At 33.6% G+C, this 27,757-nt stretch overlaps 2 protein-coding genes across 2 annotated transcripts; one reads left to right on the top strand and one right to left on the bottom strand.

Annotated features, from left to right (window-relative positions):
- Positions 1 to 6,387: 6,387 nt before the first annotated feature.
- LOC143051287 (uncharacterized) lies at positions 6,388 to 11,648 on the bottom strand. Its single transcript, XM_076224239.1, has 3 exons — positions 11,033 to 11,648; positions 7,917 to 7,988; positions 6,388 to 6,814 (listed from the first exon to the last, which is right to left on the bottom strand). Exons 1-3 carry the CDS (start codon positions 11,619 to 11,621, stop codon positions 6,411 to 6,413), a joined length of 1,065 nt encoding a protein of 354 aa, XP_076080354.1. The 5' UTR covers positions 11,622 to 11,648; the 3' UTR covers positions 6,388 to 6,410.
- Positions 11,649 to 19,880: 8,232 nt separating this feature from the next.
- Positions 19,881 to 26,731, top strand: LOC143052532 (S-adenosylmethionine-dependent methyltransferase Rv2258c-like). The gene is made up of 5 exons (XM_076225581.1): positions 19,881 to 19,994; positions 22,775 to 22,958; positions 23,540 to 23,733; positions 24,684 to 24,797; positions 26,070 to 26,731. The coding sequence occupies exons 1-5, from the start codon at positions 19,961 to 19,963 to the stop codon at positions 26,621 to 26,623; spliced, it is 1,080 nt and encodes a 359-aa protein (XP_076081696.1). The 5' UTR covers positions 19,881 to 19,960; the 3' UTR covers positions 26,624 to 26,731.
- The last annotated feature ends 1,026 nt before the right edge of the window (positions 26,732 to 27,757 follow it).

Here is a 27,757-nt window from a genome sequence, read left to right on the forward strand (position 1 = left end):
ATACTTGTATGAAACTGGTGAGGCTTTTGTAGACGACATGCGCTTCTGGGCCGAATACACACTTTCAATCCTGATATCTATGATGAGTTTATTTTTGGATTTTTTTTATTTACTGCAGTGGGGATTTTTAAATCAGATAAAGAGAGACGGTATGCGATTGTCACATATTTTCATTTATGCATAGTTTACTCACTACATTCGAATATCTATTCGAGACGACTCAAAACGATCAGTTATCACTAAACTGTCCATTATGAGGCTGTAAACACGTGCAAACCTCGGCACGTGGTAAGGTGTGTTCGACACGGGTCTTGTTCGGCAAGCTTAATGATTGACAGCTTTCCTGTCGACAGTTCTCCCGGGGACACTGGCTACATTTACCTGCAACAATAGAAATTGTCTTTATTATATAAGCATGTTTTGTCAATGTTAGATTAATATTGTCTGAATAGTCATTACATCCCAGCTCCTTTGTTCTAACAGGGGTGATCTTAGCCGGATCACCCTTACCAGATCACCCCAATTTAAGTTTCTTTGTTATGCATGCTTTCCTTTGTTCTGTAACATTTTGGCGGGAATGTCAAATCCAGTATAAAACTTATAATTAATTATACGGAGAAGACTTTCAAAATTCACGTAGAAAAAATCCAGTGTATATGCTGGGATTCGAACCCAAGACCTTTAGCATATCAAGCCATGACACATACCACTTCACCAGGACGACTGGCTACGAACGATCAGAAATTTAACATACTTAAAAGAAGCAAGATAATTTTATAACTGGGGCGAGTTGGCAGACCTTTAATCAGTGGGGTTTAAACCCTTTTCGTTAAATAAATGAGTTGTCAGACTGATTGTTCAATTTGATTTTACACTTTTTAAAGTTGGGCGAGTCGGTTACAAGAGTGGGGCGATTTTTTCATAAAGTGGCGATATAGTGTGGGCCGATTGGCCAGTGGGACGAGTTGACATTGTTTGATATCTACTCATCGTGTTAGGGGGTCATAAAGGGTATACATCATATAGTAATATATAAAGTATATAATAATGGTTGTGTGGCGTTCTAAGCTAGATTTTATGAATTGTAAATGGTTTTTCGTTCAATCTGAAACAGCTGGGATGTAAAATAGTTATCCCATTCGGACTGGGTGTGTCAGTGTAAGATCACCCTCTGGCCTCCGGCCATCGGAATGATCTTACTCTGACACACCGCGTCCTTATGGGATAACTATTAAAGAAGGCCTTAAAGCCATATGCAAGGCTCTTAGAAAATGTTCCTAGTAAGATAATGTAGGTTGAACATATGTATGTATGATTTAAGTTTTTGAAGATGGATAACTTTCATTTTTTTATTTATGCCTTTTTCTGAATTGTTACAGCAATCGAAGAATTGGATGTCAATCGCAGATTTTGATTTTTGTTTCTGTAAGATTTAATCACAAGATCGTTCAAATAAATAACAATATACATAGAAATGAAAACAGAGTATTATTTGTTACATGGTGTGTTAGTGACCTAATATGAGATATATGGGTCAGTAAATTCCATTTGGGGTGAAAGCGAAGCTTAAATCCCCATATGGAATTTACTGACCCCATATGTCTCGTATTATGTCACCAGCACACCGAGTAACGAATTTATCTTACCGACTATCTTCACATTTGGTATTTTGACTAGCGGCCTATCAAAGTGACCAAGTCTTCAATACTTAGTATTATTAAGATCATATTTCCATTTGTCTATACAGAAAACAAATGCCAACAAAAACACCTTTTTAGCTTTAAATTTGTTTTATGGATTTATTTCAATCGTTCATTGCATATATTGATTTCTACGTCTGTTAAATCCTTTCAGATTTCTTTTTTTGTGTAACCGGAGAGCACGAATTTCATTACAAAATTGCTTGTCTCCACCGGGACTCGAACCCGGGACCTCTGTGTTACAAGGCAGCGCGCTAACCGACTGAGCTAAAGAAGTACTTCCTTAGTTCAACCGCTTACGGCTGACTAAGTATCTACCAAATGTTCTAAGGGAAGCAATCCCGTCACACTTCCCCCACCTCAAGAGTCATCATACCATTATGAAATGGAAGTAACTATGTTAGGCAAACAATAACAACTTGTTAGCTTTAAATATACTTTATTAACTCATTTCAACCTTACATCATCAATGTTTTCGTCTGTTGAATCAGATTTTTCCTCAACACGTGTTTTTTATGTTATAAAGGGTTGTGGCATCTTCATTGTTTTGAAAGGGAAGTAACTTCTTACTAACCCCATATGATTGCTAACCCTATAAGGTAACTAACAATGTATTTGTTAGGGCACCCTATACACATTATACATTGTCACCACGTGTAGTCCGTTAACCAATCATATCTCTGTAAATCTATGGGATGTAAGATAAAAATACTTATACCATAGCTATCTATAACAATTACGCTTTGAATGAGCTTTTGAACTGCCATAAACGGTGAAGATCTTTATAGATCACAGGTTTATGTATTAGATAAAATACAAAGGTAACAAAGAAACAGGCCGGTAACAACCGTTGCCGGATAGTTTTTCTGTACGAGTAGTCAGGTCAAGGTCCGAGGCATATACATGTACTTTAATTTTTTTTAAATTCATGCTCGTCTCCAGATCTGCAAGTGTTGATCGGGAATAAACACGTGTTACATTATGATCCAATCGCAGCTTGCCGCCCAAAATTGATGACATAAGTTGAATGATTTTCTTCTAGATGTGCTGGTTATTTAGATGCATTTTTGCGCCTGTCCCAAGTCAGGAGCCTCTGGCCTTTGTTAGTCTTGTATCATTTTAATTTTAGTTTCTTGTGTACAATTTGGAAATTAGTATGGCGTTCATTATCACTGAACTAGTATATATTTGTTTATGGGCCAGTTGAAGGACGCCTCCAGGTGCGGGAATTTCTCGCTACATTGAAGACCTGTTGGTGACCTTCTGCTGTTGTTTTTTTTCTATGGTCGGGTTGTTGTCTCTTTGACACATTCCCCATTTCCATTCTCAATTTTATTACATGAACACTTTTTTTTTATATGATCAATCGTGCATTGGTGAGTTGATAGGGATTTTATCTTTTGATAAGATTTGATTTTAATTTACTTATTTCCTGTCTTATTTTTATTGAAATATACACGTCAGTATCATCATTTCTTTACTTTCAGCATTGTTCAAAATACTATTCATGTCCATATATTGAACAAAACATTTATTGACCGCATATTTTGCTTCATAAAGGATGCGGTATGTTCTTTTTTGAGTATATTAGCTATATACTTTTCAACGCCATCACCCAAATGTTTTTGTTTAAATTAGCACTATTTACGGTATTCGGAAAATCAGGAATCATGCAAAACATTGATTTGTCATCTGCTTGACCATAATAATTTTTTTCTCATAAAATTTGTGATCAACATATCTTTTTTAGGAGAACACCTCCCCCCCCCCCCTTTTTGAAGTTATATGTCTAATCTCTTAGTGTACTGATATGAATAGTATTTTACTAGAAATGTTTGAAAAAAGATATTGATGCTAACGTAAATATTTTGTTCAATACGAAAAGACAGGAAATAAGTTGGTGAACCAAAAAGTTCAAATCTAATTGAAAGTTGCCCATGAACTCACTGATCATGCACGAGTGATTCTATTCATAAAAAGTGTCCGTGTAACAACTAAAAAGGGTCCGTGTATCATCTAAAAAGAGTCCGTGTAACACCCGTTAATGTACTGTTTTTCTATAGCTCTGCGGGGGGCAAAGTCGTACAAGATTTGATACGCCAGACGCGGCTTTCGTCTTCCTAAGATTCATCACTGACGCTCTATTCAAAATAGTTTCGAAGTAAAGCAAATACAAAATTGATGAGCATTGAGGACTTAACATTCAAATAAAGTTGGTCAAATACGGCTTAGTTAATCTATGCCTGGGATAAGAAAATCCTGAGTATTTCGAATAATTCATTCTTTTGTAAACAGTTAATTGATATAAAAAAAATGACCATAAAAATGATATTCATGTCAACCTCAAAGTGCTGACAACTGGGCTGGTAATACACTTGGGGTCGAAACGTCAACCAGCAATGGCATCGATCAAGTGGTGTAAATAGTTATTAAATGTACCAGGCTTATAATTTGATACGCAAAACGAGCGTTATGTCTTCATAAGACTCATTAGTGACGCGCAGATCAAAATACTAGTAGTTTCAAAGCCAAACAAGCACACAGTTGAAGAGCATTGATGACTAAAATTTTCAAAAATATGTTGTCCCAAATAGGCTTATGTAACATGTTGTTTAGACACCTGTCCATTTGTGATCACTGTTGTTGCTCTCTGTTGCTTTGGTGGATGTTGTCATTTGATTGCTGTCTTATTTTTATATATCACATCTACAGTGTTTGCAAATTGTAGTTTTAAATCGGCGTATAAAAAAATCATACATATTGGTTTATAATAATCGCTCTTTTTCCCACAAGAATATTCTCAGAGGAAAATAATTTATAGTGAAAGGTTAACAAACCAAATCAAGTTTCATTCAGCAGTCTGTTTTGGCACATACTTGACTTTAAACCTAATACCGGGGTCAAACATCAGCGTATAGCACCGATGTACGCCGGGCGTGGTAAACAAAACATGTATTCTGCCAATACGCTAGTAATTTTCGACGCATTCAACCTGTCAATTATATCTGTATCATATGTTGGCGTTTGTCTAACTTATCGATGGAATGCACTCTGTGAAGAAAAAAACTCTTGAACGTATTTGAGACGCGTCCCGGTCATATCTGGGACGATAATCCGTGCTTTCATCGTGTCTGGGATGTTTTAATATATGGTGTTTGTTACAAATAAACCCGCATACGTTTTAGTGAAAGTCGAACGATCTTGAAACGTGTCTCAAACTAATCTGTAGCGTTTTTAACGCACTTGTTTAACGATTGCCTAAAGTGTTCCTGTTGCGTCCAACTGACGTATACCGACTTTGTCTATTTTTTCTGTAAGTCTGGTGCACGCCGGTCTATACGTCAATGTGTGATGCCGACATAAACAAACTTGATTCAAAAGAGTCCCTTAATTAAAAGGAGATGATATTATTTGTAATAAATTCCATTGAGAACCAAACTGCTTCAATATGCAAATCAGGTTTCAGCATTTTAACATTTTAAGAAATTAAAAGTGTATTTATAGTTTTTTTTTATCATTTATGCCCTAATTGCCAAGCCAATAATAACACGGCTAAGAGCAAAAAAAATCTTCCAATAAGATGATCTGGTAATTACACGGTGTCACTATCATAACACTTTGTTCGTACCCATGATGAAGAAAACATCAAAACAAGTTTCATTGTAAATGAAAGTAAGGACACACATATAAAAAAAGAAGATGTGGTATGATTGCCAATGAGAAAACTCTTTACATGAGACCAATTGACACAGAAATTACCAATAACAGGTCATGAACGGCCTGCAACAATGAGAAAATCCCACGCCGCATAGTCAGCCATAAATGTCGTCGAAATAACAATTCAAACGAGAAAACTAACGGTATAATTTATGCACAAAAATAAAAACAAAAAAACAAATATTTAACATTAAACATAAATATCAGGCTCCTGACTTAGGACACTTGCATCTATACAGAAAGTGACGGGGTTAAACATGTTGGCGAGATCCCAAACATCTCCTAATCTTGAACAATGATGTAACAGTACGGACTATAAAAATCAGTTCAAAAAGGCTTACATAATTGAAAACAACACATTTGATTATTAATATAATGATTATTATCGTACAATTTAAGAAAGGTTTGTTAAAACATGTCGGTATCGAAGTACTGACTACTGAGCTGATGATACCCTTGAGGACTGATAGTCCACCAGCAGATCTAGAGGTATCGACCCAGTGATGTGAAACATTCAAACCAAAACGTTTATAACCAAAATGAATAACCAAATTTATCTAAGATCAACTTTGCCTGAGGGAGTTGAAACCTTAGTTTCTTAATAATTTCAAAATTTATAAATGGACAATTTAAGAAGGGTTTGTTAAATCATGCTAGGACCGAAGTACTGACTACTGAGCTGATGATACGCCCAGGGACTGATAGTCCAGCAGCAGAGGTATCGACCCAGTGATGTGAAAAATTGACAACAATAGTTTCAAGCATCCAAAGCGCTTTTCTGGATTAACCTTCATCAGGAACGCTCAAAGCCAAACAATTGAAGTCCAAGGATGTATAAGTACCGAAACCGTTGAAGAGCTACATGTATATGTCAAACATAGCCAAATTCATTTAATCATTAGATGGATAAAAACAAAGGTAAAATACAAAAAACACAAAGTGGACGTGGCCGGGTACTTATACATCTCAACAATATGTACTTTGTTTTAATAATTATTTGATTTTAGTTATTGACAGACACGAGTTCCAACTGCTTATACTCATAATCTTTCCAGCCTGCACGTACATTATGTCATTTACTTCAAGTCTTGCTGTAAAGATGATGGTTCCAGGATGTTCAAAATTTCCAATGTCGGTGTAATCCGTTGGAGAGTGTTTCGACACAAAACCATTGAATTCTTTCTTAGAGTTTATGTATACGTAATAATGTGCATTAAAGGTCCCAGACGTCACTGTAACAGTAATAAGATACAATCCTGCAGATGGACATCTAAATGTACCATTGGTTTTAAATGATGCTACATCGAATGTACCAATGATCGTTTTAATATCCGAAAACAAAATTACTGATTCCGCAGAATGTATCTTATCTGCATCAACACAGCCGGTCATGCTCACTGAAAGCAGAAACTAAGGTTATCTAAATAAGAACGCATAAGCTTATGAAATCATTTGTAACTCAATGCAAAAAAATCACACATTTTTGAAACTTCATAACAACGCACTGAACAAAGTAACTGACACAATCCTTGACATTTTCGCATTACATTGGGTTTTTTAGGGTTTTTTTGTAGATCTTTGCAACTTACAATTTTTCTCTTTCCTTATTAGATTTTGCAAAATATTTAGGCTTGTTTTGAGGTAAAACAAAGACCAAATATGTGAAAAAAGAATGTGTTCCAAGAATACTGATGTCCAGTCCGCATTATCGTTTTCTATGTTTAGCGAACCGTGAAAATGTGATAAAATCTCTAATTTGGCATTGGAATTAGAATGATCATATCAAAAGGAACATGTGTACTAAGTTTCCAGTTAATTGGACTTCAACTTTATCAAAAACTATCTCGACCAAAATCTTTAACCTGAAGCGGGACAGACGGACGAACGGACGGACGCACATATATTTTGTAGCAGGAAAAAAAATGCCCCAAGATGGGACATAAAAACAAGTTCCAAAATTCGATCTAAAACATTTCATTAAATTGAATGTTATAAGGGAAAATAAGATACTGAAAATGTATGTTCACAATACACTAGTCAAGACAAAGTAAATAGATATCTGTATTATTGCCTGGATTTCGTAGTCAGACCAGATTCAGATATTTCGCATGCATGTGCAATCTCGGCTTATAGCAGATTTTTTTTAAACTGGTTAAAAAACAATTTTACGTTTATTTTCCCAATTAAGTTGTATCACATTTTTAATGTCCAATCTTTTAAAAGTCGACTGTGCGGCATTGGTTTTTGTCATTGTTGAAGGCCGTATGTTGCCTTTAATGGCTTACATCTACTTCATATGAAATTTTGAGGATAATTGTCTCATAGGTATCATAACACATCTTCTTATTTCTATATTTATAGTTAAGTACATTTGTACAAAGCACTGTTTTAAAGATGTTGTCTTCCTGCGTATGTATGAAATTAAGACATCACTAAGTCCATATGTTCAGCACCCTTTTTACAACACCATGTAATCTATATAAAACATACAACACTTACCTGCATTACTGACATTTGCAATCTGTTGTTGATGCTTATCCAACTGTAACGACAAACCAGTTATACGATGTGCTACAATTTAGAAAGAAAACTATCAAAATACTTTGAAAGGTTAGATCTTTGTTCACAAATAAAATTGTTTTCGACTGTCAAATGAGAGGTTAAACTAAAGGTATAACACCATAGTTAATTCAACATTTTCTACAAAATGAAATGCCTGTACCAAGTCAGCATTATGACATTTGTTTTCCATTCGTATGATGTGTTAAGCTTTTCATTTGGCGATTTGAAAAGGTTCTATCTCTTATGATTTTTCTTTAGAGTTCGGCATTTTGGTTATATGACTTTTTCTTACTAGTGCCAAAAATATTTAGAATATGAAAATATGTCAAAATGACTCTTTGCTCCTCTTACGCTATCGTATTTTAATGTCGAGCGGTCTGAAAACCGTGTTTTGGCATATATTTTTAAAGTTCATAGGATAGTGTAGTTCAAAAAGTTATGACATCTTTGCAGCCTTTTTTTATTTTTGTTTTTAGTTTTGTTAACAGATTCAGTGATCACTTACATTTAATATATCCAAGTGAACTTGAAATTACAAATACTACCGACACAGATAAATCTGCTTTATATTTAGACCTTTTTCTCGAAATGACTACTGATGGGAGGTTGAATACATAAATTTATGACAAACGCGATGATTTTAATGTTCCTATAGTCAACTTTCCATTTCTGTGTAGCAACATCCCAGCGGCACCAGCATATGTGTCTTAATTGATACGTTACTCTAAGTTAGATCAAAGTACGTCGATTTTGTTGAACGAGGAATACTGCTTTCTCAACAGTTGCTAAGATAGGGCTATGAATCAATCAAATTAAGGTCATCACTCAAGAAATTTTACGGTCGCCATCATGAGCTAATTGGCCATTATGACACAAACGTGTTAGAAATCATATCTGATATTCTTCCTCAGTCATAATAACCTTCCATCATTACCGAACTGAACAAAGAAATAACACGACGGGTGCCGTATACGGTGCAGGAATTGTTTACCCTTATGGAGCACCTGATTTCACTCCCGGTTTTAGTGGAGTTCGTGTTGTTTCTTATTTATTATTTATAACTGTTGATGTAAATGTCCTTTTTTTTTTTAGTCTTTGTTTACTCCTTGATTTTGATTGTTATTGTCTTAATCTATAATTATGAAAGTAAATGTATCAATGATAACTCAAGTCAACAAAGAAGTGCTGACTACTGGGCTGGTGATACTCTCGGGGAATTAAAACTCCACCAGCAGTGGCAAAATGGGCGCAGGACAATTGAGCGAAAAAATTAAAACTAATAAGGGACATTTGAGCGCCAACATTAGAGCCCATTTAAGCGCCGGATTAATCCGCTCACCTATATTTTCGATAGCCTATTTTTTTCACCAAATTTACCTGGTTGAATAATGCTCACCTTACTTTATATACCATAAACAGTAATTAGGGCCCCGTCAAAGCCGGGTCGCCCTATAGTGATCAGTCTGTCCGTCCGTCCGTTCGTCTGTCCGTCCGTCCGTAACACTTTGTGTCCGCTCCATATCTAGAGAACCATTATGATTTCATACTTTATACTTTACATGTTTATTAACCACCATCAGAGGGCGTGTCATGATGTATGTACAACTTCCTAGGTCAAAGGTCAAGGTAAAACAACTTTGGTTTCAGTTGACAACCCTGTGTCCTGTGGTGAAGATCGTGTCCGCTCTATATCTTGAGAACCGTTATGATTTCAAAGTTTATACTTGACATGTATATGAACCAACACCAGAGGGTGTGTCATAATTTATGAACGACTGCCTAGGGCAAAGTTCAAGGTCAAAAACTTTGGTTTCAGTTTACAACCCCATGTCCTATGGTAAAGATTGTGTCCGCTCTATATCTTGAGAACCGTTATCATTTTAAAGGTTATACCTGAAATGTATATAACCCAATATCAGAGGGTATCTCATAATTTATGTACAACTTCCAAGGTCAAAGGTCAAGGTCAAAAACTTTGGTTTCAGTAGAAAACCCCATGTCCTATGGTAAAGATCGTGTCCGCTCTATATCTTGAGAACCGTTATCATTTCAAAGTTTATACTTGACATGTATATAAACCAACACCAAAGGGTGTGTCATAATTTATTTACAACTTCCTAGGTCAAAGGTCAAGGTCAAAAACTTTGATTTCAGTTGTCAAACCCATGTCCTATGGTAAAGATACAATTTTTTAATGCACATTATTCACAGCGGGGCCCACAGAGATGGCTTCCATCTCAATGATATCTAGTTTATATTGGTTTAATTTTTTAAGTTGTTTATATTTTCATCATGGAAATACAAGTTGTTGAAACGAACCAAGGAATAAAAAGTTTAATTTGTGATGGATTCCGATATAGGATAAACAAAAATAAAGATAAAGTATTGAAATACCAAGTATTGTACTTAGAGCCCATTTCGTACGTTCTCTAGGTTATAAATTCCAGGCTAGAACAGGCTTTTAACATTTGATTTAATTTTTTAGACTTTTAGTGCTGTATTTTAGTTGAAAAGTTTTATACTGTTTTATGTTGTGCTGTCTTGAGTCTATTAGTGCTGTATTTTAATGGACATGTTTTATATTGTTTTATATTGTGCTGTCTTGAGTCTATTTAACATTTTTTAAATTTATTATATATTATTTATTTATTTATTAAAAAGTGTTAAAAATATTTCGCTAAAATGGGCTTTGACAATTTTAATTTTGCTAAAATCGGTTAACAGTCTGGCGCTCAAATTGGTTCTACTATGGCGCTCAAATGTCCACTTTTTTTTTCTCGCTAAAATGTCCTATCGCTCAAATGTCTTCCGCCGGGCAAAACCATCCCTCGAACCTGTTGGCCTTCTGGCTGATTTCATGACCTAGGGCTGATAATGGGTCTGATATGAAAAATTCCAAATTATAATTTATATATAATATATATTAGGATATGCATTTGTATGTAGGACGCCAAAAGACGTCCAAAAGTTCGTACGACGACGTTAAACATGTACAAATGTAGTCCATTAGATTTTAAAGATGCAAATTTTACATGCATCTACCCTCAACATACCTTGTGCTTCAGACAATGATCTTAGATATAACGTCATATTATAAAGGGCTAGGAAGTCTTGTCCTCTAGCTTGTTGAGTGATGTTCACTTGCAGTAAGCCTTGTTGGAGTGTTTTCATTACCGATTGTAAACTTGTCACATCTTTTAACTGGTTGACATTTTTCAACTGCGCCAAATCGTCAACCTCTTTTTGGAATTTTGACATATTTGAAGTTAAATCCGAAACGTAACGCATTATTTGAGCTTGGAATATTTTTTCAATTGCTATATTTAGATTAATTTCATCTAATTTAATCTGTTGAAGCTCAGTCTCGTTTTTTAGACGTGAATACTCCTCAAAAATAGTTGAACAATTGTTTTCCAAATCCGAATAATTCTTATGTAAACTCTGAAAATCAGAGTGTAGTTGGGTAACAGCAAGTTCTAGTGTATGTCTTTGTTCTTTTTCTTCCACAAGAAGCTTCATTAAAGTGATAAAATGATTTTCTGTCAAACCACCGGAAGAGTCAGTTTGACCATCGAGTAAAAATCCCTCTGTTTTACATAGAAAACACAAAACGAGAACAACACATATGTACTTTCCAGTCATTTTGACAAATGTTATAGCGAAGTATAAAAGATAATACTGCGTTAGGAGGACTTGTATAGATTACATTTTTTAATCTCCTTGATATATGCCAAAATTCCTCAGCTGGCCGTTATATTATTAAACTGCTTTATAAACATGTCACACTTAACACGATTTAGATAAAACTGTTTACATTAAAATGCATAACAGATTTACTATCCAGATACATGCACTCTGTGTCTAAATACCCCAAAAGTTGAATAGAAAGAAGACATGTAATCATATTGACATCTGCATTTCGAAAGTTGATGTCTGTATTTATAATGGAGAAATGTAAATTCGGATGAAATTGTTCAGCTGTAAAATCCATGAAATGAAAAGAGTTATACTGTAGATATTTAACTACTATTGCAGATTTTAATTGAGTCCATTGATTCAACGTTTGAATTAAGGGAAGCACAGCCCGGAGTATTTATAGTTGTTTTATATGCATATAAAAAAAAAGATGTGGTTTGATTTCCAATGAGACGACTCTCCCTTGGCTAAGAGACCAAATGACACAGAAATTAACAGCAATATGTCACCGTACGGCCTTCAACAATGATCAAAGCCCATACCGCATTGTGAGCTTTAAAAGACCCCGAAATGACATGTAAAACAATTCAAACGAGAAAACTAACGGCCTAATCTATGTACAAATAATGAACGCAAACATAAAATATGTAACACATCAACAAACGACAACCACTGAATTACAGGCTCCTGAATTGTGAAGGGCACATACATACATATTGTGTCAGGGTTAAACATGTTAACCCTAAACCTAACTTGGGACAGTAAGTGACATCTGCATTTCGAAAGTTGATGTCTGTATTTATAATGGAGAAATGTAAATTCGGATGAAATTGTTCAGCTGTAAAATCTATGAAATGAAAAGAGTTATACTGTAGATATTTAACTTCTATTGCAGAGTTTAATTGAGTCCATTGATTCAACGTTTGAATTACGGGACGCACAGCCCGGAGTATTTATGGTTGTTTTATATGCATATAAAAAAAGAAGAAGAAAGCTTCTAACAACATGCAGTTTGTATAAAGTTTAAGTTGAATTTAAAATAGATAAAATAGCGAGTAAATAAAATAAAAAGATAAGATACAAAGTAAGTTAAAATAAACTGAGTAACTATTTTAAAATGTAATATGTCTTAGAAGTTAACTTTCAGGCGGTTCAAATTCATTTAACGTAAACGAGTTTGGATGTAGCTTCAAATATGTCTATAAGTACTGATCTGAGAGTACTTGCAGTAAATGACAGCTAGTTCAAAGCTTCTAACAACATGCAGTTTGTATAAAGTTTAAGTTGAATTTAAAATAGATAAAATAGCGAGTAAATAAAATAAAAAGATAAGATACAAAGTAAGTTAAAATAAAAAGAATATATGTAAAATACGGTTAAATTAAAGATGGAGTCAATGATAAGGCTAAAAAGTAAAATCACAAAAATACTGAACTTAGAGGAAGATCAATTGGGAAAGTCCATAATCACATAACAAAACGCATAAATCAAAGCGCTGTAAGCGCTGAAGGCAGTTAACCAAAAACCAAGGCAACCGTAATTATGAAAACTGTGGCAAAGTTGCCTCAACATTAAACATTCATATATAGTACATTTATGTTTATCTAATGATTTATTTATTAAGGAAAATAATATATATCTAATCAAGGTTTCAAAAGCAATGCATATAGCAATGTATATTTTTTATGGTGAGTCTGCAGTGGTACAAGTTCCCAATGATTGCAGTTGTTCTACTTGGTAGTTAACCTTGGTTTTATTTGAATGCTAGAAGTTCAAGTTGACTTAGTATGAACATGTAATAGTATGAATGGACTGGTTTCCCTGGAAAGAAAACTGAATTTGTGTTCTATAGTACAAAAGTTATGAGACACGAATCAGACAAATGTTCACTACAACAGGGATCAAAGGTGAGGTCTGACTGTAAAGGATTTGTTATTTTGTCCCATACATATGAATATATATAATTTAGGGGTGGGGATCTCAACGGTTTTCGAGTTCTCAAACAGGTAGGGGTAGGCAGAGGATTTAGGGGAGGCGCCCCCCCCCTTTTTGGGAAAAAAAATTGGTTGCTTATATAGGGAATCACTGAAGCGTATCTGGAGCGGGTCCCCTCTTAGGTCAGTCAGTGGGCCCCCACTGGGGGTAGGGTGACCCTAGGGACTTCCACTACATTTCATTTTATTTGTTATATTGTCCCATACATAAATATATATGGTTTAGGGGTGGTGATCTCATTGGTTTCCAAGTTCTCAAACAGGAGGGGTAGGGTGACCCCAGGGACTCACTCCCCCTATATTTCATTTAATTAGTTATATTGGCCCATATATGAATATATATTGTTTTGGTGTGGGGATCTCGACCGTTTCCAAGTTCTCAAACAGGAGGGTTGGGGTGACTACAGGGACTTCCCCTATATTTCATTTGATTTGTTATATTGTCCCATACATGAGTATATATGGTTTAGGGGTGAGGATCTTGACCATTTCCAAGTTCTCAAACAGGAGGGCGTACAGTGACCCAAGGGACTCCCCTATCTTTCGTTTGAATTGTTATATTGTCCCGTACATGAATATATATGGTTAAAGGGTGGGGATCTCAACGGGTTTCAAATTCTCTAACAGGAGGGGGTTGGGGTGACCCCAGCGACTCTTCCTATATTTCGTTGATTTTTTACTGTAGTATTGTCATAAACATGAATATATATGGTTAAGGGGTGCGGATCTCGACCGTTTCCAAGTTCTCAAACAGGAGGGGTAGGGTAACTCCAGGGACTCCCCCTATATTTAATTTTATTCATTATATTGTCCTATACTTGAATATATGCAGGGGCGGATTCAGTCGGAAAAGGGGGGGGGGGCGTGCACCCCCTTAAATTTGCAAAGCATGGGTTGTTCTCAGCTTAATAAAGAATATTCCGATAATTTTACCTCAAATTTTTTTTAGCCTCGCCCTTTAAGTTTGTGCCCCTCCTAACCTAAAATCCTGGATCTGCCCCTCATATGGTTTAGGGGTGGGGAGCTCGACCTTTTCCAAGTTATTAAACAGGAGGGGGTAGAGTGGCCCAAAGGATTGAGATAAAAAAAAAAAAAACAACCCTTCGAAATTGCAGTAATATGTTTACACTTTAAAAGCATCTCACATGCATTTTCATCATTTATCACTGATAAAGAAAATTTATACTGTGACCATGAACATGTTTATTGTTAGATTATACTATTCCCAGCTATCACGTTGTATTGGATTTTTAAATTAAAATTTGTCAAAAAGAATTTTGAGTTTCTGTATAAAATATTTTTCTGCTTTTTCTTTCTTTTACATATATCTTTTGGTTTACAATTCTAGTGTTCATATTCATTTACCATGCACAGATGTATTTTTTCACCTGCTTAGATTTATTTTGTAATCGATCGCCAAACCCGGAATTACCCTTATCCGCTTCCGGAATCGGATCCGATATTGTACAATTTGTCTTCACGGCCGCCATTGTTATGTGTTTACAATGTTGTTTTTGTCGATCAGATACGATTTTACTCGAATTTATACAATATTTTTCGGCGATTTTCTGTATAAAGCTGGCGGTTGGACAAAATGAACATCGCTGTCATGAATAATATTGATAAAAATAAGTTTTTATCTCGTTCAATTTGAGACTTTCGTGAACATGGTGAAAAGCTTTGCAAAGTTAATTCTTATTTTCTTTCAGTGGAAGGTGACTACGTCGAGCGTAGCTAGAAACTAACTACTTTAATTGAAATTTCGCTTGCAAAAGTGGAAGGTCGCGGACCTCGGACCACCGCTAATTTGCACACCTGCCTCCAAATTGAAAAGATACGAAAAATTCTTTTTCTAATTTGAAATTGCCGCCAACAGCATGAACAGTTGAACTTATTATATAATAGACTACTGACGTAGTTGTACTACGTATTGATGACAAACAATATTCCTACGACTTTTGCCATTTGGGAAATCTAAACTACTTGTCTTAAGAGATTTTCGGCGATTAAATATTTCATACCATTGTTCTTTGACATCTTGGCCAAAAGCACAAGTCAGAACGAACTACACAAGGATTCTTAATAAGAACTACTTCCTATGTGTAACTTCAAAACTTTTGGATAAATCGACGATCATTTAAGGTTTTTCTGGTCATATTTTTTGTAATCCAGAATAAAAAGTATTAAAAAAGTGTTCAATTAGTTATATATAACCTAGAAGCAAGCTAGATAATAACAATGGCAAGTATTTCAGCATTTATTGGGTAGAACACAAATCTAGGGTGCTCGCATAATGCAGCTTAACTGCATAAAAACGAATGGACAAGAACTGTCATATTCCTGACTTGGTACAGGCATTTTCAAATGTAGAAAATGGTGGATTAAACCTGGTTCTATAGCGCTAACCCTCTCACTTTATTTGAAAAGAAAAGTCTAAATTCAAATAAATGCAATATGAATTATTATATTTAAGTACCTAAATATCTTTATAAAAAAGTGTTGATAAAGAAAAATATTTAATTTGGAAGACTGTAAATGACAAATAAGATACTAAAATGATGATGACTGATGTAAAAGAAAATAAAGAAATATGAGATGAGAAGTAAAATATTTATAGTTAAACTGAATAGAAAATACAAAAAGTAACTTAGATTACCTATTTTGAAATGTAATATCTAAGAAGTTAACGTTCAGGCGATTCAAATTCATTTAACGTTAAAGAGTAGAAAGAATTACCCTTGTTTATATGAGAGCCGTAAAATAATGCCTGAAACTTTAACCTTCAAAAGATAAAAGTACATAAAAAAATAAAATCTTAAGAAGAGGTTGGTTGTTTAAAGACTTAAAATTAAAAAAAAAAAAAAAAAGCAGAAAATGTCGAGGCATGGCACAGTGTACTATAATGAATAAATATAGATGAATAAATAAATAGTAATTCAAAGAGAAACGCACGTGTAAAAATAAACAAATGTTGGTTGATTGTTCAAGTTTGTAAAGGTTCTATAGCGATACCGATAAAGTGTTGAGTGAAACATGTGTTTTAAGGTTCCCGTATATATGTAAGAATTTAATGTAAGTTTAATTGTAAGAATTAGAATGGTACCGACCTAATTTAGTGCTAAATGTGTTGACCTAGCTAGTCATCATGTAAAACCCTGATTATAGCAAACATAATGTATTCTAGCATAAAATGATAAGCAAATTATTATTCATAATGTAAAATCTTAACTGTAATCAAATGTTTTAGAAAACTATCCATTGTAAAACAAACAACAAATCCGACTAAAGAAAGATAATAGAAAATGAGGGTATGACTTGCGGTAGTTCTGGAGTCGGAGCAAAGTACATTTACCTAGAAAAATGAGCACATACCCCAGAGAGAGGAAATGACTCGGGTATATTTGGAGTTCGAGCAGACTACCAAGAAAAGCAGGCTTACCACATATAAGAAATAGAGAAACGATAATAATAATAATGATAATAAAAAGAAAAAAACACCAACGCTCTTACAATAAAAATGAAGAGATCGAAAACTGAAAATATTAAATAATGAAATTGTTTTATTAATAAGAAAAATTAGAATAAGAATATCTAAAACGCAATAAGTCATCTTGGTCATAACAACTTGTATAACCAAAACATCTAATATAAACTGATTATAAGCCACAAAGTCAAATAGTCAAATTCAGTTTTTAAAATTTAAACAAGTTTTAAAAGAAATAAATTCGAATGTAAAATTGCGCAGCAATTTCTTCTAAAAACAGGGATATATAATGAAGGTAAATTGAGGTAAAATATTTAGAGAAATAAATTTTAATATTTCATATAAAACTAAGTGAATCTTCTATGTACTTGTAGAAAATAACTAATTCTTGTATAAAGCTTTTTGTATAAAAAGATATAATTAGAAAGTCTATAATGTTATGTAACTTTTAATATATATAAGTATTAGATGTGAAATTCATTTTATTTGACACTTAGCGACATACATAAGGTTTGACAGCTTAAACTCTTCGAAGTATTTCCTTTAGCAAATATATCTAATTCTTCTATTGTTCACTTAGAATTCTATCGAACCAAATAATCGGATTTCCCTAGTGGTCGTAAAAACAAAGTATTAAGTAATTGAAAATTATGCAAAAATGTGAATAAGGTAAAAGAGATCTAACCAATTGAAACTGTCCTTATAAAAATAAGTATTCTAAAAGTCATTTTGATTGGTGAATAAAACAAGTCCAACTAGCACATGTTCTTGGGTTTTAAAATAGGAAACCCTAAGGAATCAAACATTAATTTACTCGTGTGATTGGACTCGAAATAAGCATATATAGACATCTTTGTTTTATTCACCAGGAGGCCTCGAAAGAATGCGAACGACAGTCCCCAAAATTATTGTAGTTAAGAATAGTGAAAAGATATGTAAACAGCAGAGCGACAACAACACTAAAACCCTTTAGCGGGAGAGGGGAGGCAACTGCCTTAGTCTGCGCTTTCCCCTCTTTCCCGCATCATATAATGGTTTAGTTGATATGAGTATTGCAGCACGTCTTCTTGATACTGATGAAGTCGCTGTATATTTTCGTTTATATTTGTTATTGTATGCAGATGATACTGTAATTTTAGCCGAATCGGCAGCAGAGTTACAAGCCTCATTAAATGCCATGTATTTATATTGCCAAACTTGGAAAATGCAAGTAAACATATCTAAGACAAAAGCTGTAATATTTTCAAGATCTAGACTTAACACAGATAATATGAACTTTAAATATAGTGGTGAAAGCCTTAATATTGTTACAAATTTTCAATACCTTGGTATTATATTTTCATGTAAGGGTTAATTTAATGACGCCAAAGCACATCTTGTACAGCAAGCAAGAAAAGCCATGTTTATAGTCTTAAGAAAGGCTAGGAAGTTGAATTTACCAATTGATATGCAATTAGAGCTATTTGATACAATGGTTGTACCTATTTTGTTATATGGTGCAGAAGTATGGGGTTTTGAAAATTGTAATATTATAGAAAACTTGCATATGCAATTTTGTAAAATAATTTTGAAGGTTAAAAAAAGTACTGCTCATTGTATGATTTATGGAGAATTGGGTAGAATACCATTACATATTTTTATTAAAGCTAGAGTGGTTGGTTTCTGGCAACGTATCATGTGTGGTAAAAGAGAAAAAATTTCATATACACTGTATTCTATATTGTATCAGCTTAGTAAAAGGGGTATCTACCACTCTAAATGGTTGTTAGAAATTAGAAATACTTTATATGAATGTGGATTTAATTTGATTTGGGATGATCAAATAATTGCTAAATCTGATAATATTAGTAAGAATGTCAAGAAATGTTTAAGTGATAAATTTATGTTGAACTGGAGTAATAATGTTATGAATTCTGCAAAATGTCTTAATTACAGAATATACAAGTCTGATTTTTGTTTTGAGAAATATTTATCGGTGTTACCATCTGATCTAAGAATGTATTTATGTAAATTCCGTTGCCTTAGTGATAAATTGCCCATTGAAACGGGCAGATTTTTTAATATTGATAGATCTGAAAGACATTGTAATCTTTGTAATGCTAATGAACTTGGTGATGAGTTGCATTACTTATTCAAATGTACCTTTTTCAACAATGTAAGAGCTAAATTTTTACCTTTAAATATATGTAAAAACCCAAATGTTTTAAAATTTAAAGAATTGATGAATCAGATTTATTTACACTTACTGGAATAGCAAAATTTTCAATTTTGCTAAATTTTGCAAAAGTGTTATTAAAACCTTTTAATGCATGTGCTTAATCATGTTACTATAATTTGTACTTCCTGTCAAATATCTGTATTAATTATATATATACTATTATTGCACCTTTGTTATTAAATCATGTTGTTCTAATGTATATATGTTCACACTTTTATTGTTTGTTAAAAAATGTTGTACTAACATACCCCATGTGGGGGCTTTAGTGAAATAAAATGTCTTATGTCTTATGTCTTATGTCGCATAACATTGCTGTCAGAATGATCTTCCCAATTTCATTAATACTGCATATTTTAGATTTTGTTCATATACGTAATTCAGAGATCTTTAGATTATTCATGCTAATTTAATTGATAAAAAATATTTTCCAAGTATCTATCTAGAGCATTGAAGGATATTGAAAACGACCCTTAAACAACACGTTATTCCCGTCTATACATATATTCTCAGTCATCCTTTGGTTGCCTCTTAAAGTAATCATCAACGACACAATTGTTGACCTTGTAGATATTAAAGTTCTCCGTTAAATATGCGTAGATGTCTTGAGCCACAGAAGCTTGATGGTAAGCGAAACATTAAATTGTCTTTAATGCTCTATAATTTATTAACATGTAATGGCTTTACCTAAAACAAAAGTATTTTTTAGAGTTTTTACGAAATATGCAAGAGAATCTATGCAGTGAATCGAATAAATTATCTAATATCTGTATATATTTCAGAGGCATGCTAAGGTTTTTTTTTAGCAAATCAAAATGTAATGTTCAGCGTATTTGCAGGCTTTTCATATATAAAATATCTAATAAACCATTAAAAAACCTCACACCTGCGACTATGTAGATTATTTAGTGAAGGGCTCCTTTTAAAGCTGTGGTAGGAAAAATATCACAAAATAACACTATATGACATTTGATAGTCCTATATAATAATAATTGCCTTCGCATTATATATTTTCATTATTTAAATGTTTTCATGCTGATATTTTCATTTTTTTTTTCTCATACATTGATGGTAAAAAAAAGATGAATAAAAAAAATATAGCAATCTAACTGAGAAAATATAAGAAATAAACAGAAATTTACAGAAAAAAACAGAAAAAAACAGAAATAAACAGAAATAGAAAATAATGCCCTCAAGTTCATATTCTAGTATTATCACTGATGTTATTTTTGTCCGATGAGTCTCCGTTATAATTGAGTATTTATTTTATGCGGAAATTAATTGATTCGTCGGGAGAAAGGTAGATAAGAAAGACCAGTCACAATTTGTTTTACATTCGTTTTTCTCTTTTAATTAAATAAAAATAATAATAAACCTTTCAAATGTAGAGTTCATAAGATAAAAATATTCCCTGTGGAACACCTCCCCCCCCCCTTTTGTGCTCTCTATTTTCAACCCTCGAATTAAGCTTTCCAATCTAATTAAAATTAAAACCTTGCTTTCTAACCAATGAATCTGTTCATGTACCGGACCGGCAACTTTCTTTATTTAATACGAAAATCTACAGTGCCGTTATACACATGCATATTGTTTGCTTGGAGTATACGCCCGAAAAGAAAGAAATAGCCTAACTCCAAGATACTATATTCCTGCATCACGTGATTTTTACCACGTTGAGCTTACATTAGAATAAATACCGAATATGGAAAGTGAAACTACAATTCAAAACATAAAGTCCGAAGGCACAAATAAGAAAAAGAAGGTTTTTTTGTCAAAGGGCGCCGGGGTATTATTCTCTCTGTGTTCAAAATTTACATGAAATATTTGCCACTGCCATTTTTTTGTTCTATGAATTCTAACCCTGAGTTTTCTATCTGTTACTCGGAGAAAGGTAGATAAGAAAGACCATTCACAATTTGTTTTACATTCGTTTTTCTCTTTTAATTAAATAAAAATAATAATTAACCTTTCAAATGTAGAGTTCATAAGATAAAAATATTCCCTGTGGAACACCCCCCCCCCTTTTTTTCTTTTGTGCTCTCTATTTTCAGCCCTCGAATTAAGCTTTCCAATCTAGTTAAAATTAAAACCTTGCTTTCTACCCAATCTGTTCATCTACCGGACCGGCAACTTTCTTTATTTAATACGAAAATCTACAGTGCCGTTATACACATGCATGTTGTTTGCTTGGAGTATACGCCCGAAAAGAAAGAAATAAACTCCAAGGTACTATATTCCTGCATCACGTGATTTTTACCATGTTGAGCTTACATTAGAATAAATACCGAATATGGAAAGTGAAACTACAATTCAAAACATAAAGTCCGAAGGCACAAATAAGAAAAAGAAGATTTTTTGGCAAAGGGCGCCGGGGTAATTCACTCTGTGTTCAAAATATACATGAAATATTTGCCACTGCCCCTTTTTGTTCTATGAATTCTAACCCTGAGTTTTCTATCTGTTACATGCCAAGAAATCCTCGCTAAAAATTGCGGTCGACCTCCTACGGCACCCATTATAATTAGTAGTTAAAGATTTGATTTCATTCAACAAATTAATTTATGACCTTCATGTACATTTTTTGTACGTGTGTCGCTAGGAACACAGCCATATACCAAATGGTCAATATTAATCAGCCATGTAATTTGCTCTACGGGGTGTTTGCAGAATTTCAACGTAGGCAATGTCTTGGCATGGGTGACTTCTGTCAGATATTGAGGTCGAATACTGAGACGACATCAATATCGTTTTACAATTTACGAGGAAAGAAATATCATTCAAGCTAAACATCTACAGCTAGTAAAAATAATAATATAATGTATTTATGTATTAAAACTTGAAGCTTGCAAATCTTGACTCTTACCGTAGTATTCGGTAGTTACATGTACGTTCTAGATTCAAAGTACAGGACATCGTTAGTAGCTCGAGTAAGTACATGTAGTTTAATGGTTGTAGTTGGTTTCTCAGGTATTTATTACATCATGTTACATAAGTTGTTGAATACATAATGCAGGCCTACCTTAGTCAACTGTCTTAAAAAAAAAATTGTATAGTGTTTCAGCATAGTACTTGTGTCTGATCCTTTTGTCATTTTGAACAATAAAATATGTTTAAACTAGCATACTCACTAGTACAGGACTATTGTGTTGCCATGAGCTTATTTTTTACATTTTATTGTGTCGATGTCTATTATCTTTTCTTTACGGTATGTCAGAGACATATATGTTTCTGGGTATGTGCTGTGCTCTGTATTGGAGATCTTTCGAAGACCTATAGTTTCTTCAGTACGTCAATTGGTCTTTGTTGAATATTTGTCTCATTGGCAATCATACCATTTTTGTTTTTAATTTTGTTTTATGAAATAAGCATAAAGTAAGGGAAACGTTTTTTTTTTGTTTTCTTTTAGTTTCATCAGATGATGATAAAAATCCAGAAGTTTACGAGGAAAGATTCAATACCATAGTTTATAATGGAGTTGTCGCTCTTGGTATAGGACTTGGACACAAAGTTGGTCTTTTTAAAACGCTTCTTAAATTGTCCGAACCAGAGACCTCACAATCAATAGCAGACAATGCAGGATTACAGGAGAGGTACAAAATGATATTTAGACATATGTTAAAGATGATAGTTACAACCCTCTTACAACTTATGTAATGTACCTAAATATGTACAATATATATCAAGTTTTTTTTTTTTATTAAATCCACATTCGACTAATTTCAACCATGGGAATGTATTTGATTTGTAGTGCATCGACATGATCATGAGATTTGTTAATGGGATATGGAAACCTTTTAATTTTATAACGAAAAACATGAGTTTGAACAAAAGTCGCTCGAGTAGTTTTCCAATTGCAGGATGAGAATTGATGGATACCTGGACACTAGTAAACAACGAGTAAAGTTTACTAAATATTACTTCAAAAATGAAATACTTTTCCTTCTTTGTTATTATATATACAGTGCACATGAAAAATAAATAAATGCCTTTAATATATGTATAATGATATAGGAGAACATTTTCGTTGACAATCTCATATTTATCCCTCAAAAGCATTATCATAAACGATCTTATTCGCATAAGAACGATACAAAATAGTATATCATATTCATTTAAACATACGAAACATAAAGGAGGTATCTTTACTGTTTCAGTAATATTTTTTTTATAGATATGTTAGAGAGTGGTTGTTTTCAATGGTTGCCGCCAAAATCGTGTTTATAACAGACGACAACAAATACTACATACCAGCTGATTGTAAGACGAAAACATCTAAAAGTTTGATGGCGACATTGATACCAGCCGCTGCTCCTCTCACCAAGGACGTGGAGAAATGTTTCAGGTCAACAGATCCATCAGCAGCTGGTAAATTTGTATGCCCCATTTTATGGGAATTATGTTTTCTGGTCTGTGCGCCCGTTTGTTCGTCCGCCCGTTCGTCTATACCGCTTCAGGTTAAAGTTTTTGGTCGAGGTACATGTAGTTTTTGATGAAGTTGGAGTCCAATCAACTTGTAACTTAGTATACATGTCCCTATGATTTGATCTTTCTAATTTAAATGCCAATTTAGAGTTTTGACCCTAATTTCACGGTCCAATACAAAGAAAAGGATATTGCGAGTGGGGCGTCCGTGTACTATGGACACATTCTTGTTATTATATTTTTTTAGCTCATCTGGCTAAAGGAACAGACGTTCACTATCTTCTTTAATATCAACATGCCTGCAATCGTCTGTCAATTCATTATAAAAATTATTATCGCTATTTTGTGCATTTTTCCTTTGATCTTTTTTTGTGATATTTTTCATATCATTCTACTCGCTTGAGATGGGAAATTATCGCTAGAAACTAAGGAGCCACGTGGAGTTGCTAACGAATTTGACATGAAATTGACAACGTCGTCATAGGTAAAACAGCGATAAACAGATTATCATCAGTCATCTCAACTCGATTGCCTTTCTCGCTTTCGCCGTGACTGGCTCAAGCGAGAAAAGCAATCTCGTTGAGATAACCAATGATAATCTATAATTATCTTAGCATTATGAATTTAAACAATCTATAATAACTATTACATACATGTATTGTTAAAGGTATTCTAAAATTCTAAGTTAGCCATCCCCTCTCCTCGTAGCCTCTAGTTCTTCCTTCTCTATAATGCACTATTCTTAAAATACCTGTCACTGGACGTAAGGCAAGCAGCAGTCAATCAACCGACTTTTTAAAGATATAATATCTATTATAATTGCTGTCTTTCAAACGTATTATTATACTGAATATGATCTATTTAACTAATTGCCTTGTCTTTTTTACCAATAGGGTATGACTTTTCAAAACTGGGTGAAGTATTCGAGTTTATGAATCAGGACAGGGCGAGTTGTGACGGAAAATGGATAGAAGAAAATTTAGTTCCCTCTCAATGCAAAACTAAAGGTAATTAAAAATCCAATTATTGCAATGATTAAAATGTACATTGACAGATATTTCTCGTTCTTCACGTTTATTTTCCTGTATACAAATGTATAATTTTTGCGTCAAATAGAAATCGACCTTATGAAACTTTTCGGATACATGTACATGTATAAGACTGTTGATAGATTTTGGAACATTCAATTACGAAATATAAGAATTGTGCTCTTTTTGATAGGGTTTTTATATCAACTCAATTTTTCAAACAGAATTTGCATATAATTTTTTTAACCCCGAAATAGCTAGCTTAACAGATGTATTGATATTAATTTGAATAAGGTCGATTTCTATCCGACGCAGCTCATGTATTGATCTTAGTTTTTGCTGATTAAAACAACGTGCGTATTTACTCACTAAAATTAAAAGTTAAACAAAGTGTACATGTAGCAAAGTATGAAAGGCGTTATGTTCAAGGGTGAATAATGCTATGTACTGGGTAGGTAACCATAGCTGTACTTGGCAAAATTTCTCGGGAATCAATGCTCTTCAACTTCGTACTTTATCTAGCCATTTTAACGTCTTTGATTCGAGCGTCACTGATGAGTCTTTCATAGACATTATGCGCGATGGCGTACAAAGTTTCAATCCTGGTATCTATGATGAGTTTCGTACGTTTGATATTGAACTAAATGCATTTTTAGTTTCGCATGATGCCTTTTTATTATTTGTTTTAATGTGTTCATCCATCTGATGAGTTAGGCCTTTTTCAAATGATTGTTATAGTTCGTTCTTATGTTGTACTCACTACTGTTATACCACTGTCCCAGGTTAGGGGGAGGGTTGGGAACCCGCTAACATGTTTAACCCCGCCACATTATTTATGTATGTGCCTGTCCCATGTCAGGAGCCTGTAATTCAGTGGTTGTCGTTTGTTTATGTGTTACATATTTGTTTTTCGTTCATTTGTTTACATAAATGAGGCTGTTAGTTTTCTCGTTTGAATTGTTTTACATTATCTTATCGGGCCTATTATAGCTGACTATGCGGTATGGGCTTTGCTCATTGTTGAAGGCCGTACGGTGACCTATAGTTGTTATTGTCTGTGTCATTTTGATCTTTTGTGGATAGTTGTCTCATTGGCAATCATACCACATCTTCTTTTTTATATTGTCGTTTTAGTTGGTTACTAAGCTTTAAATTTTACCATACACAACATATATGATTTTATTCATAATGACATATTGTTAATGAATTGGTTTTTACAGTCAAAAACGATAAATTTCCCGTTTATTTCAGACAAAATCAGAACAATACTGGACATCGGATGTGGGGTTGGTAGAATAACTGTAAACATGGCGAAGTATTTTCCTGATTCTAAACTTATCGGAATTGATGTAGATCAGTATGCAATAGAAACTGCGCTTAAAATGAAGGAGGAGGAAAAGCTAACAAACGTTGAATTCTATCTTATGGGTGCGGAAGATTTAAAACAAGAGTGGACAGGAATATTTGATTGGGTAACGATGCTTACCGTTCTGCATGATCTCCCAAATCCAGATCCATGTCTTCAACAAGCTTTACGTGTCATGAAAGACGATGGCGTAATGACTATTCTAGACCCACTATGTCATTCGGATCCGAAACTAAACGTTGGAAGTAAACTGTTTGCATCGTCACTAACAATGAGCTGTTATGTTTGCCTCCCTAGTAGTTTGTCAGAACCGCCTGCAGTGGGAAATGGAATTGGTTGGGGATTCGAAAACAGGGCAAATTACTTGAAACAAAATGGACTGACTGTACACGGAGACGATTCTGTTGCTGTCATCCATTGTTCAAAAGCCGGAAAATAGCTGGGACATTTTTTTAAATTATTTTGGTAAAATTTGTTTTTTGGGGTCAGCAAACTGACTATTGTTTTTTCTTCTTAAATTGATAAAATCAAACGTGTATCCATGAAACATTGATATATTAGTAAGAAATACTTTTACCTCATATCAAATTCATATATAAGAATATATAATGGTGGTACGATTGTTAATGGAAAAACTAAAAACATATCACTTTATGGACTTCAACAATGACCAAAATTAAATATCGTATAGGCAGCAATTAAAGGCCCGGCATGGGCAAAAGTATGAAACAATTCAAAAGGGAAAACCAATGGCCAGATGTATGCTTAAAACAATAAACGAAACTCAGATTTAGATTGAGGAACTTATGTGGGTTCTGAGGAACTTATGTGGGTTCTAAAAACATCCGTTATAAATAACCCGCTAATTTTTTTATATTAGCATTTTAGATCGTGTTATACCTAAATGTAACATAATTTAGATTCGCACTCTTACTGAAGTTGCCTCATACATATGTTACGAAACTCATACACAATGCTGAGAACTACAACAAGTAAACAGAGTTCTGATTTGTTCTGGTAACCATTAACAGTTCTAGAGTTACGCCCCTTTTTTAATTAAAAAATTACAAAGCTTGAGCGGACGCATTCGTGTCCTTTTTTATTTTACTTTACTACTTTACTTCTGTCTGCATTTACCATTTTGTTTGCAGGCGATTATTGAAGCGAGGAAACTTACTTGATTTCATTTAAAATATATAGGACAGGTATTACTAATAAGCAATACGATATGGAATTGAGACCAGTGTCTAAAGTGTAACTCAAATGATATGTCAACGATGGAATATGAGTTAATATAATCTTTAATCTATCTTGATGACTTGAAATCCTATCTGTTGTTGATTTTGTCTTTTTTTTTTTTTTTTTTTTTTTTAAATATATTTTTTTTTTGTTGCGACGTCTTCTGTTTATTTGTAATATCCAAACTTATTTCTTTTATAATTGTTGGAAAAACAAATTTCACTTGTTAATGTTTTATGTTTAAAACCTAAAAACCATTTGTTTCATGGTTATTGTTGCAATGTTAGTCCATACTCAAACGAATTCGTTTACCATCGATTGCGGGTTTCATCAG

Source organism: Mytilus galloprovincialis, chromosome 11, assembly GCF_965363235.1.
Source record: "Mytilus galloprovincialis chromosome 11, xbMytGall1.hap1.1, whole genome shotgun sequence".
NCBI lineage: Eukaryota > Metazoa > Mollusca > Bivalvia > Mytilida > Mytilidae > Mytilus > Mytilus galloprovincialis.